The sequence below is a fragment of the Dipodomys ordii genome, unplaced genomic scaffold (genome assembly GCF_000151885.1).
Source record: "Dipodomys ordii isolate 6190 unplaced genomic scaffold, Dord_2.0 Scaffold219, whole genome shotgun sequence".
In the NCBI taxonomy this organism is placed as follows: domain Eukaryota; kingdom Metazoa; phylum Chordata; class Mammalia; order Rodentia; family Heteromyidae; genus Dipodomys; species Dipodomys ordii.
The window spans coordinates 1,190,624-1,205,193 of record NW_012267435.1 but is presented as its reverse complement, the minus strand read 5'-3'; the positions used below and the strand labels follow the sequence as shown (position 1 = coordinate 1,205,193).

At 38.4% G+C, this 14,570-nt stretch overlaps 1 protein-coding gene across 1 annotated transcript; it reads left to right on the top strand.

Annotated features, from left to right (window-relative positions):
- Positions 1-3,413: 3,413 nt before the first annotated feature.
- Positions 3,414-12,406, top strand: LOC106000478 (BTB/POZ domain-containing protein KCTD12-like). The gene is made up of 3 exons (XM_013035753.1): positions 3,414-3,506; positions 3,911-3,967; positions 10,432-12,406. Exon 3 carries the CDS (start codon positions 10,438-10,440, stop codon positions 11,314-11,316), a length of 879 nt encoding a protein of 292 aa, XP_012891207.1. The 5' UTR covers positions 3,414-3,506; positions 3,911-3,967; positions 10,432-10,437; the 3' UTR covers positions 11,317-12,406.
- Positions 12,407-14,570: the final 2,164 nt, after the last annotated feature.

Genomic DNA, 14,570 nt, shown 5'->3' with positions numbered 1-14,570 from the left:
GATCTCAGCCTCCTGAGTAGCTAGGATTATAGGTGTGAGCCACCGGAGTCAGGCTGCCTATCATTTTCAAGGTAAGGCACTTGAGGTTTACTCTCAGTTACTTTAATATAAAAAATAAATTATTATTGACCTCGGTAGATAGTTATAAAAACTTTATTGCTCCTGTACACCAACAGCATATAAGAGTACTCTTTTTGTCCGTATCTTTACCAGCACTGCCCTTTTTACCTTTTTTGTGAGTTGTGAGGCTTGTTCTTGGGGCCTCGGCTCTGTCCCTGAGCTCTTTTTCTTTTTTTTTTTTAATTGTGAAAATACTGTACAGAGGGGTTACAATTACATGGGCAAGATAATGAGTACATTTCTTATCAAGCATTGTAGCCTCCTCCTTTGTTTCCCCTTCCCATCCCTTCCCATCCTCCCCCGCCCCCCCCACCCAACCCTCCCCCTCCACCAAAGTTGTAAAGTTGATTTTTGACAACTTGTACATCTCATTGTTGCAATGGGTCCACCTGTATCCCTATTTAAACGATTTGTTTTTTCCCTTCCCCTCCACAAATTATACCGACACCAAATACAGTGAAAGCAGGGGTTATGCCGTGGGGGAGAGACATACAAAGCAACAAAAAAATAATCTTATGAATGTGTTAGAAACAATCACATGAAAGAAAAAAACATTTGAATACATACATATCTTAGGGTTCATTTTCCTAACATCACCTTATCTGACCTTTTCTGCTTGACTCATACATATACTAGTTATTGCAAATAAGGGAAACCATGGGACCTATGTTTCTTTGGGCATGACTTACTTCACTTAATATAATTTTTCCAAGTCTTTCCATTTCCTAACAAATGAGACAATGTCATTCTTTTTGATGGAGGCATAGCATTCCATTGTGTATACATACCACATTTTCTTGATCCATTCATCTACTGAGGGGCATCTGGGTTGCTTCCATATCTTAGCTACGGTAAATAATGCTGCAATAAACATAGTTATGCTGGTAGCTTTAGTGTGGTCTTGTTTGTGTAAAAGCCCAAAAGTGGGTTGCTGGGTCATAGGGGAGCTCTATGTGGAGTCTTTTGAGGAACCTCCACACTGCTTTCCAAAGTGGTAGAACAAGTTTACACTCCCACCAACAATGCAGTAAGGTTCCCTTCTGTCCACATCCCCTCCAGCATCTGTTGTTATTAGAATTCTTGATTATGGCCATTCTAACTGGAGTGAGGTGGTATCTCAATGTTGTCTTGATTTGCATTTCTTTTATGGCTAGGGATGTTGAGCATTTCTTCATGTGTCTATTGGCCACCCCTGAGCTCTTTGCTCAATCTTTGAAAGCTTTCTGGTGGTTAATTGGAGATGAGTCTCAATGATCTTCTTGCTTGTGTTGGCTTCCAACCTTTATCCTCAGATCTCAGCCTCCTGAGTAGCTAGGATTAGAGGCATGAGCCACTGGCATCTGGCTTCTTTTTACTTTTTTGATAATAGCCAGATGGTAGGTGGTAAGTCATTGTAGTGTTGTTTTGTGTTTCCCTAAAGATTAGTTAATGTTGGGCAACATCTCCTGTCTTTGCTGGCCATTTGTACATCCTCCTTGGAAAAATGCCTCATTGTGTCCTTGGTCCATTTTGTAATTCAATTGTTTAGAGGGGGTTAAGGTTTATGAATTTTGTTTTACTATTGGGTTGAATGATTTCCTTATGTATTATAAATATTAACCAGGGGCTGGGAAGGTGGCTCAGTGGTAGAGTGCTTGCCTTGCATGCATGAGGCCCTGGGTTCAATTCCTCAGCACCACATAAGCAGAAAAAGCCTGAAGTGGCAATGTGGCTCAAGTGGTAGAGCACTAGCCTTGAGCTGAAGAGCTGAGGGACAGTGCCCAGGCCCAGAGTTCAGGCCCCACACACACACACACACACAAAATATTAACCAATATTGGATATATTTTTATATGTGCAAATATTTACTTCCATTCTAATTACCTTCACTTCTACCATACCTCACATTTCTCATATTTATCATCCTTTCTTATGTTTGTCCTCCTCCCACCTTTCAGTTGGTCCCTTCTCATTCTGCAATTGTCTTCCTTCATGCATTTTTTGGATATAGTGAGGATTGAACTAAGGGACATGTACTCTCCAAGCCCTTTTTTGCTGTAGAGAGTTTGTATGGGGGGATGCCAGTCTTGGGATTGGATTTTGGAGTCTGAGAGTGCTGTTCCGGAGCTTTTTTGCTCAAGGCTAGCACTCTACCACTTGAGCGAAAGCTCCGTTTCTGGATTTATGGTAGTTAATTGGAGATGAGAGTCCCACAGACTTTCTTGCCTGGCTTGGGTTTTCTGCTTGGCTTAGCTTTGAACCTTGATCCTCAGCTCTCAGCTTCCTGAATAACTAGTTTTGCTTCCTGGCAGGATATCTTTGTCTCCTATCTTAAACTTCCTGGATTCCAAGATGGCTGCAAAGTAAAGGCCACAGATATAAAAGGGAGGTTGGCATGTTGAACTTTCATGAGTCTTTTTCAGTTAATTCATGGATCATAAAATTCTGCACATATATATGTATGGATATATGTATGTGTTTATAAATGTGTGTCTACAGTAGGTGGACTGGAAAAATTATATTGGGTGAAGTAAGCCAGCCTCTCCTATGTTGAAGTTAGACCTAAATTATAAATATGTGTGAAAATACAAAGAAAGTCAAATGCATATTTACACAATGAAACTGACTAAAGAATGGTATAAGCAGGAATGAAATCCCACGGTGTAACTCCTTTGAACAATGAATAGGCAGTTCAACAAAATGAATACTAGGAAGCTTAAAACATGTCTGGACTGAGGGGGTTGGAGACTAAAAGGTGTGGAGACAGACAAATAAAAATGAGGAATTGTGGATGAATAAAGCCATAATATCAAATGCACATACATGAGGACTGAACTAGAAAACTTAAGGTGACAATTGTGGGAGGGATAAATGGGACGCTGGGGTGTGGGGGGGAGATGGAAGGGGTGATACTATTCCAAGATGCATCTTACACGTATGTGGACATGTCAAATTGAAATCTCTTTTGTGCAACTGTCTGAAACAACCATAAAAGAGAAAAACAAAAAAAAATTCAGGTAATTTGCATCTGCCAAATGTTTGTTTGTTCTGCAAGTACAAAGAAAACAATGAGCAAAAATTCTTCCTTGTCCCCAAATTCCATTTATTTATTAACATCACCACTATAGTCATCTTCCTTTCTTTCCCCCTTTACTTCCTCCTCTAACTGCAGAATTCCTTGTCATTTCCATTTGGGAGGCGGGCAGGAGAGGGAGCCAAGCATGTCATAGCCAAGAGGAGTGTCTACAGAATTGCTAGTATTAAAAGGGGAAATTCAAAGCACCAAAGCACACAGAAAGGAAGAAGAACAGGAAGGCATTTCAGAACTGAAGTTGAGCCAGCCGAGCAGCAAAACAGACTGGGACTGAGGCTTTGCTTGCCAATATCCCAGTGGCTGGAGATTCAAGGTAACTATTGATCTCCTTGTCTTTATTTTCTAGTCCACTGCTTCTGGAATTCAGGAGCTTCTGCATTTCAGCTGGGGACACGCATATCTCTGCCCTTTCTCTATTGAGAGGACTGCTTGTAAAACCCTCTGATAGGAAAAGCCGGCTAGAGATCTGAAAGCAGAAGGAGGCTTTTATTGAGAAAGAGAACTGAGCAAATTCAGATGACATTATATAATTTGGTTGATTAAAAAAAAAACAAATCATCTAGGTACTAGCATTTCATTTTACTAGCAGACAAAAAAGCCACAGATACAAGCTAGTTGGAATGGGAAGGGAATACTGCTCAGAATTTTCTCCTACAAGTAAAAGAAAAACTATTTCCAATGCTTAAAGTTGTTTTGTCCTTTTGTTTGTACTTTTAGTTCCGCTGTTATCCACTTTGATTTCTTGGATTTCCTTGAATCGAAGCAACATAAAAGGTGGGAACCACATTTCTAATTTAAACTGATGATTCCATTCTTGTAAGTGAGTATATAGTTAGGAATGATTGATCAAAAAGAGGAGAGACAGAGACAGAAGGACCAAGACAAGAAGGAAAGGAAGAGGAGGAGAGAGGGCGGAGGAGGGGGGGAGGAGAAGGAGGAGGAGAAAGAAGGGGGAGGAGATAAGGGAAAAAGAGGAGAGAAGAGAGATTAGGATACAAGGTTTTCAGGCTTCATAAAATTGCAAATTGGTCATTTGTTTGTAAACTGTCTGGTTTCTTTAGAAAATCGTTCTTTCACATTTTCAAGAAGAAATCACCTGTCAATATAAAGAAGTTACATTATGGTGTGTTTAGAAATATCTGATTTGCTTTGATTTTTTTTTGCTTTGAACACATTAGTTCTTGGTTGCAAAGTACTATAATTATGAGGACAAATATAATAGCAGAAAGAAAGGATGCATGCATTAGTTACTTTTCTTCAGCCGTTTGTTTGAAATGTTGAAATGTACAGCTCAGCTCTTCTGGGTTTGAAATATATACCTGGGTTCAAAGATTTTTTTTCATGTGCTTTAAGCCATTTACATTACACATTGTCTTCTTTACTTCCTCCTTACAGGACTTTTCTTTCTTTGATTTATTGAGGGCACCTAACCACAAGCCCTTATCAGCCTCTGGTTTGTGCACAAAAAAGAATAAATGAGACATTTCACGATTCCTTAAAAGGCTATTACTCAAGCAAGCATTTCAAAAACCGAGGTATGGTTAGATTGAATGAAATGATTTTTGCTTCCCTGTGAATAAAACCAGCTAAACTGATAATATGGGGATAGAGAAAGGGAGAAAAGGGAATATTAAAAGATTTTATACATAAAAGAATATTTTATATTTCAAATACATGCAAAAAGATAGAGATTTTTCTATTTGGGAAGCATGTCCTGCCTGACTTCGTATATGACAGTAATAAGGGCTTTTAAAAATTAATTTCTTTCATTATTGGAAAAACTTTATTTCTTTAAAAAATAAGCAATGTCCTTTTGAGACTTCTAGCTGTAAATAGTCTCATGAATAACTTGCTGAGTAAAATTCCTATTTGTGTTTTAAATTGTTTGTGGTTGTACCACAGAGAGGTGGCAGCTTAAAGTTCCATGCAGTTTCTGTCCTGGCTTTTCTTCAGCCTTCTTTCTCAAGAAATAAAGATTGTGTTTTCAGAAGTTAGCTGAAACTTCCTTTGTAAATGTAAAAGGCAGAATCAAATACACAGCTTGACTCCTCAAATTGAATGAAACTGACTCACAGGATGTTAGAACGTCAGATGACCTGGGCAGAACTATTGCCAAAGCCAACAGGCTAGCTAGAAAGAAAAAAGAACATACACTTTACACTGTTTATTTTTAGCTACTTAATTGCATTATAAAATAATGCTTGTAAAATGGGGAAAAGCCATATTGGATTTCTTTTATTAATTTGGGAGGAATAAGTACACCTTAAAAAAACAGATCTGCAAAATCAAGTGCATGTATTTTTCTTATTCATATAAGATATTCAAAAGAGATTTCCATAAATGGGTTTATAGTTATATATTGTAGTTTGGGGAAACTAATGAAATAAAGAAGATATTTGTTTGTTGATGATTTACTCATCATTTTGTAATTACTAGAAACTTGTTACTTGCCAGCTTCACAGTGCTCAAGATCCAGAGAGATTTAAAATTGTTTTGTATCTTTTTTTTTTTTTGGGTCCAGTCGTGGGGCCTGAACTCTGGGCCTGGGCGCTGTCCCTCAGCTCTTCAGCTCAAGGCTAGCGCTCTACCACTTGAGCCACAGGGCCACTTCTGGCTTTTTTTTTTCTTTTTGTTTATGTGGTGCTGGGAATCGAACCCAGGGCCTCAGGCATGCAAGGCAAGCGCTCTACCACTGAGCCACCTTCCCAGACCTTTGTGTCTTTTTTTAAATTTAATTTAATTTTATTTGTGAACATACTGTACAGAGGGGTTACAATTACATGGGCAGGATAATGCGTACATTTCTTACCAAGCATTGCAGCCTCCTCCTTTGTTTACCCTTCACATCCCTTCCCAGCCTCCCCCCTCCTCCCCAATCCCAATCCTTCTCCTTCCCCCCCCCCACCGACGTTGTAAAGCTCGTTTTGAACATGACAACTTGTACTTCTCATTGTTGCAACAGTTCCACCTGTATCCTTAAAAATTGTTTTGTATCTTAAGGTTATTTTAGGCACAGATATACATATATACATAGGTATACCAACAGTAGTGTTATATATAGTTATGTATTTCTATAAATAATACAGACAGTATAGACATTCTATCTATGCTATGATAAGTGCTCTAATAAAGATATTTTTAAGCTGCATTGACAAATAAAAAATAAAGTTAAAGAGGAGTCTTCATTTTATCAAAATCTCAGTGGATCATTATGAGACTTCTAGTGCCATAATCAACTCAGTGGAAAGATTTTTTCACTGCTTTTCTTTAGACATGTATTAGATAAGAGAGAATTGCTGAAAAATATCAGTTTAAAAAGTGTTCTTTTAAATACTTACTACATGCCAGGCAGTGTGTCAAGTACTTTATATGCTTTATACTTTTCCCCTTATCTTAACAGTTAGGGTCAGGATAAGGAAACTGAGGCTCACACAAATTAAGTAGTTTTCCTAAAGTTACCCAGTTACTTAGTGGTAGAGTTAGGATTTGTATTCAGACCTGTTAGTTTCTCATATTATTTCACATGAAGGGTAAGGAGATTGGGCATAAATAGGGTAAGGAGATTGGGCATAAATAGAGCAAAAATGAACATTTAAGGCAAGAGGAATCATATGTTTAAGGCATGTGGACATAACAAATTGGATGAGTTTGATGAACTGATCTTGATCTAGTGTGGCTAAAGGGAAAGACCAAGCAAGAACAAGGCAAAATCCAGATTGTAGGATTTTTTTTCATACACTTTATATAGCAGGTATGAATTTCATTGTGGTATGTTTGACAAGGTTTTTACAGGAAAGGTCAAAATCTCTTTTACATTTTACTAAGATAATTATAGTTGTGTGAAGGGCAGATTACTATGTGAATGAAGACTGAAAGCAGAAGAACTATCAGAATGATAATATTTACCTCATAAGATTGTTAAAAATAATGAAGTTATCATATGAAAAGAAGTTATACGAAGTATATCATAAGTGCTTCATGAATGTTAGATTTTATTATTTACATGAATACTAATATTATATAAAAGACTAGAAAAACAATTGAGTTAAAAAGTACTGACGTTTCTCAAGTTTAATATAGACATTTGAAGGAGACACTATATTAAGTACCTGAGTTGTTTCTTGAAGTACAGATGGATGTCACAGAGGTGGAGTAAGATTTACAAAAGAGTCTGGTGCTATGGATCAGACCTGTAATCATACCTAATCAGATGGCTGAGGTATGAGGATCAAGATTCCTAGCCAGCCTGGGCAGAAAACTCTTATCTCCAATTAACCAGCAAAAAACAAGACGTATAGATGTGGCTCAAGTGATAGAGTGCCAGTCTTGAGAGATAAAGCTCAGGAAAAGCACCCAGGATCTGGATTCAAACCCCATGAGTGCATAAGCATGTTCTCTCTCTCTCTCTCTCTCTCTCTCTCTCTCTTTCTCTCTCTCTCTCACACACACACACATACACACACAGAGACACACACATACACACACACAAACACACACACAGATTTACAAAAGAGTAAGTAAAAGCAAAAAATGAATGTATCATAGTGAGGCAACAATAAATTAAACCTCTTTTTTTTTTACAGGTAAAGTACTTAGATATAATGAAAAGTGAGCAATATAGTGTAGTATTAATAACACAGACACTGCTTGAGTTTGTGCACCAGCACAGTTATTTACTAGTTATAGGTTGGGCAAGTATATTTTTATCAATTATTTATTTTTATTATCTTCAAATACTTGCCCAAAGGAGTTTAAATTCAACACATCAATGTAGCACAACACATCTTGAACAATGTCACCCCTTTTATCATTCTCTCTCCATTGTTTTGTCATTTAAATATTTGCTTATCAGTACCCACTTCATCAATTAATAACAGTGTCTAAAACATAGTAAGGCCTGTACAGTGTTAGATACTCTTATTCTAAAAGAACATGAGACTAGCTTTGTGGAGTTTGAGTTCCAAGGTAAGAGGTTTTGATTTGATATACAAGCAAAGCCAAGCCACTGAAGGTGGTTAAACAGGGATAAGTGATAGCAATTGATCTGCTAACAGAATTTTCATTGTCTTCAGTTGGACTGGGGAACAGAGAATGTGAATGGGTAGCAATGAGAGAGATACCAGTTAGGATGTTCTCATATTAGTACAGAATATGAAATAAGAAGTGATAGTAGCTGGGTGCCGGTGGCTCACACCTGTAATCCTAGCTACTCAGGAAGCTGAAATTGAGATTTGTGGTTCAAAGCCAGCCCGGGCAGGAAAGTGTGTGAGACTCTTATCTCCAACTAACCACCTGAAAACTGGAAGTGGCACTGTGGCTCAAAGTGGTAGAGCACTAGCCTTGAGCTGAAGAGATCAGGGACAGCGCCCAGATCCAGAGTTCAAGTCCCAGGACCCACCAAAAAAAAAAAAAGGATAGTAAGCCAGGTGCTGGTGGTTCATGCCTGTAATCCTAGCTATTCAGGAGGCTGAGAGGTGAGGATTAGGGTTCAAAGCTAGCATGGGCAAGAAAGTCTGTGAGACTCTTACGTCCAATTTACCACCAGAAAATCGGAAGTGGCGCTGTGGCTCAAAGTGGTAGAGCGCTAGCCTTGAGCTGAAGAGCTCAGGGACAGTGCCAAGGCCCAGAGTTCAAGCCCCACAACCAATTAAAAAAGGAAGTGATAGTAATAATAATGTATTACAGACAATATAATAAATAGTTTGTGGGAAATATGAATAAGAAGGATGAATATGACATTAAGATACCTCTGAGGTTTCTGAATTTCAAAATCAAATAACTGAGAAAATTATGGTGTTACTGACTAGGGGCAGGGAAAGGTTGGAAAATATAACATGGTTAGGCTGGAAACATGAATACAAATAATGAGAAATAACATTTCACAAAACAACTTTATTTACAAAAAAAAGTAATTTGGATGCCTTGAATTCAAAGTGCTCCCATAGCAATCAGTAAACAGTTGCAATAAATTGAAGTTTAAAAGAAAGAGGCCAGAATTTGGAATTATAGAGAACATATGCAAGAATGTGCAATTTAGAAGAAAGTGTTAAAAGTAAGCCAGGGGTGCTGGGAAGGTGGCTCAGTGGTAGAGCGCTTGCCTTGCATCCATGAGGCCCTGGGTTTGATTCCTCAGCACCACATAAACAGAAGAAGCTGGAAGTGGAGCTGTGGCTCAAGTGGTAGAGTGCTAGCCTTGAGCTGAAGAGCTGAGGGACAGCGCCCAGGCCCAGAGTTCAGGCCCCAAAACTGGCAAAAAAAAAAGTAATCTAGGTTTTAATAATTGGAAATAGAAATGGTAAAATGTGGTTGGTTATTCCTTAATTAGAAGCAAGGGATTAGATGTGTGCACATAAGCATAATCTTCATAATATAATGCTGAGAGTGAAAAAAGAATGAAATATATAATAAAATAATGTATGTATCTACCTAAACTATAAAATATGTTTGGTAAGAATACATACAAACAACAAGACTTATACTAGACTTGTCAGCTTATAGTGTATGTATATACAGGAATGAGAATGGAGTATGAGGATAAATTTTAATTAATAATAATAAGAGAAAAAGGTGTTGGTATGAACTGTGATAACCTGCCATGAACTGAGTGAAGGATTATGTGACACACAGAATTCAGAGGGACATCTGAGAAAAAAATTGCAAGGGCAAAGGTGTGACCCAGTAGTAAACTACTTGTTTAGGGTACTAGAAACTATAGGTTCAGTCTCCAGCACCTGATTTAAAAGAAGCAGGTGGGTGTTGGTGACTCACGACTATAATCCTAGTTACTCAAGAGATGGAGATGTGAAGATTGAAGTTCTAAGTCAGCCTGGTTGTGAAAGTCCTTGAGACTCTTATCTCCAATTAACCACAACAAAGCCAGAGTGGATTTGTGGCTTAAAGTGGTAGAGCTCTACTCTTGAGCAAAAATCCTCAGGAACAGCGTCCAGGCCCTGAGTTCAAGTCCCAAGATCGGCACACACACACACACACACACACACACACACACACACACACACACACACACACACACACGTTAAAAAAAAGCATTGCAAAGCCAAAACAAACCATCCAGATTTACTATGCTATCATTCTCAAGCTAAGTACAGATAGGAAAGTTTATGCTTTTGCGTGAATTTCTTGAGATACAGAGTATATATTTTAGGCAAATGAATTCATATAAACACAATTCTCATTTTGTAAACCCTTACTTAAAACCAGTATGTTTTGTTTTTTTGCAGGTCAATATGGCCATGCCAGAAAAATCAATTTGTACCAATCCAAGTGAGAATTTCCGTAATTTCCCTGAGATTATTGAACTTAATGTAGGTGGTCAGGTTTATATAACTCGCTACCCTACTTTGGTCAGCATTCCTGGTTCCCTGCTCTGGGAAATGTTCAATGAAAAGAATCCTTGCTCCCTGATTCAAGACAGCAAAGGAAGATTCTTCATAGATCGAGATGGTTTTCTCTTTCGCTATGTGCTAGACTACATGAGAGATCTGCAAGTCATTCTTCCTGACCATTTTCCAGAGTGTGGTCGTCTCCAGAGGGAAGCAGAATACTTCAAGTTGCCAGAACTGGTCAAGATGTTGGCTCTTAAAATAAACAAGCTCAACTCACCTGGCAATGACCTATGCCAAAGTGACCTAGAAGAGTTGTCTCCCAGCATTGACACTGTGCTTAATCTCTCTTCAAGTAATACCATCCCAATTACTGGCCCTGATAGCAACCTAGCTGTGAAAATGGCCACTGGTTCTGATCTCAAGAAGGCAGGCTTCATCACAATTGGTTATCGAGGCTCTTATACTCTGGGTCGGGATAGTCAAACAGATGCCAAATTCCGCCGTGTGGCCCGAATCATGGTGTGTGGTAAGATCTCACTGGCCAAAGAAGTGTTTGGAGATACACTGAATGAGAGCAGAGACCCTGATCGTCCTCCTGAGCGATATACTTCACGTTACTACCTCAAGTTCACTTTTCTTGAACAAGCCTTTGACAAACTAGCTGATGCTGGCTTCCACATGGTAGCATGCAACTCCACTGGCACCTGCACTGTGACACATGACCAGACTGATGACAAGATCTGGACCTCTTACACTGAGTATGTTTTCTATCGTGAGTGATGCTTTTTAAAAAAATCACCCAGAAAATACAAACCAATAGAGTACTTTTTTCTCTCTCTTTCTATTCTCATGCCAACTATGTCCTTTATAAATGCACACATTAATCACTCTTAGGTGTTGAGTCTAATTTGGAGCAATGACACTCCCTTCACGATAACCAGTAGAGCCTTTTTTTTTTGGTATTGTCCTTCTTACATGTCATCCCATTCTATGTATATGGCTTCCAACCTCTCTTAGATTGTGGATGGATGCAATTGAAGGAAAATATTTGATGTGTAGACATATGTACATACACATGACTCTAGATATACAGGCATATTTTTTTGGTGAAGACAAATTAAGTAGAGCCACAAGATTTAGTTGCTTGAGAAATGCTGAGACACCATTTCCAAAGTGTTTCTTAGCACCATATTTTAAACTTGCTTACTACTCTGTGTTATTTGTATTTCTGTATTGCTCCTTCTGAGCTAGAGGTTACTATAGGAAATGTGAATGCAATTTTTAAACTGTAAATACACACACATACATACACACACACTCACACATGCACACACATTGCACACATACACACAAATTGCTATCATATTATCAGCCTGAGTGGAAAAAATTGACAACAGCCTTCCAGGAGGTTCAAAGAACGGTCAAGTAATTGTAAAATTATCAATTACTTTTAATAGAAAGTGAGTAAAGAGGGAGCAATTATGTAAGTAATTATTTCCAAGAATAAAAGGCTTGACACTTGAATTGCTTTTACTTAAAAAAGATAGGGAAGATGAGTATCATGGATTTTACTCAGGCATATGCATGCATGCCATTGTCAAAGACTATCTTGAAGTATCTGCTCTGTTCATTAGAATTGAAATGAAAGCTTTTGTAGGCAAGGAAAAGTATAAGTAAAGACTGCTTTATGCAAATACATATATATTTTAGTTTTGTTTTCACTGGTCAAATAATTGGATGGGTATGTCTGCTGTTACCTTTTGTCTTAATAAGAAGTGTGTCTTTTGTGTTTTCATGTGTGTGTACACACACGAGCATGTTTGTAATCTGGGAGTGGAAGTGAAAGAAGAGGGGGAAAAAGGGAAGAGAACCAGAAAAAACTTAAATAAATCAAAATTCATGTTCTGAAATCCTTATTGATGACTTTTTATTGCGTAGGTTGAAAGCAAATACACTACTATGATGATATCAGGGATTTTGAGATAAATGATTGGATTACTGGAGAGTGTGTGGCAAGTCAAGATAAAGAGGCTTTGTGGGCTCATTTTAGAGGATTTTTATCTCCTCTTTGAATAGCTTTAAAACACCCAATTGATCAAATAGCCTTCTCTTTCTTTTATTCTTCCCTTTTTTTCCTCTAACACGTTTCTATTGAACTTACTATCTTTTGATTTATTTTCCTGGAAGATTTCTTTGGGTTGCAAGGGACTAAAAGCCACTGAAAGTGGCATGCGAAAAATAAAATGGTGTCAGGGATGTGACTATATGGGTATTTTAAAGATGTATCTGTCCCGTTGAGTGCAAAAAAAAAGATCTCTAATTTAGTTCCAAAGGACTTGAGGAGCTGTCAAGAATTGATATTCTGTCCTGTCACCCAGAGGTTACATGCATATTCTCTTATCATCTCTAGAGCCTGTTAGTTCTATATTTCTCCCTCCACACATATTTCTTTTGCCCTCACAATTTGCACCTTAACTAAACAGTTATATCAGCCTTTTCTTTCATGCCAGTTCTGGGACTTGAATTCAGGGCTTGGGTGCTGTCCTTGGACTTTTGGGCTCAAGGCTAGCACTCTACCACTTGAGCCACAGCTCCATTTCTGGCTTTTTGGTGATTAGTTGGAGATAAGAGTCTCATGGACTTTCCTGCCTGGGCTGGCTGTGAACCATGATCCTCAGATCTCAGCCTCCTAACTAACTAGAATTACAGGGGTAAGCCATTGGCACCCACTTTATATAGGCTTTTTTGTTGTTGTGGTGGTGGTGGTCATATAGCTTGAACTCAGGGCCTGGGCACTGTTCCAGAGCTTTTTCACTCAAGGCTAGTGCTCTACCACTTTGAGCTACAGTGCCACTTCTGGTTTTCTGTGGTTAATTGGAGATAAGAGAGTCATGGACTTTCCTGCCAGAGACCTCAGTCTCCTGAATAGCTAGGATTACAGACATGAAGCACAGGCTCCCAGATTATATCAGCCTTTTAAGGAGCACAAATTTGCAGCTATATTCTTCATAGTTAACTATTTTAGTGACTTATTTCAACACACAAACCTAAATAAGCCAAGTTTTTGTAGCTCATGCCTATAATCTTAACTACTTAGAAGATTGAGATCTGAGGATCAGCAGTACAAAGCCAGCTCAGGTAGGATGTCCTTAACACTCTTGTCTCCAATTAACCACCCAAAATCCACAACTGAAGCTATGGCTCAAGAAGTAGCATGGCTGCCTGGAGCAAGAAAGCTGAAGGACAGTGTCAAGGCCCTGAGGCCAAGCCCCAGTGCTAGAACAAAAAGAGAATTAGCTTTAGTTTAGCACCGAGAGGTTGAATGAGCATCATTTGTGGGCAGTGAACCAACAGGAGGCAGTGAATATCTATCAATGAATTACTACATATGATTGCAAACAATCCTAACTGGCCTTCCAGTCTGCATCTTCTATGTCCTTCTAGTCATTGTGTTATTGCTTTAAAAAATTCTAGGTAGTTGAACAAAGGAGCTGCTATTCTACAAATCAGTTTATGAATTCAGTGCATCTTGATCAAATCACTCCTTTCAACATTCTTACACATTTCTCCTGCCCCTTCCCTTACTCTTCTAAATTTTGTAAGATATACATTGAATTTTTAAGTAACTGCTTTAAAAGACAATGGAACACCTACCTTAAGTAAAATTCAGACCTATAGTAAGTATTCACATAATCAAGAGTCAATCTTAAGGCTTTCTGACCTTAAAAATATACATTATTTGTTCCGGGCACCAGAAGCTCATCCTTAATTCCAGCTACTCAGGAGGCTGAGATCTGAGGATCACAGTTCAAAGCCAGTGGGGGGAAGGAAAGCCTGTGGGGACTCTTATCTCCAATTTACCACCAAAATGCCAGAAGTGGAACTATGGGTCAAGAGGTAGAGTGCTAGTCTTGAGCAAAAAAGTTCAAGGACACTCCTCAGGTCCTGAGTTCAAGACCAGAACTGGCATTAAAAATAATATACATTGTTCATATTGTACTTGGTTAAATGAGGTGGTCACCAAAAGGGTGAAA

Coding starts and splice junctions, on each gene's coding strand:
- LOC106000478 (XM_013035753.1), top strand. CDS start 10,438: ATGGCCATGCCAGAAAAATCAATTTGTACCAATCCAAGTGAGAATTTC.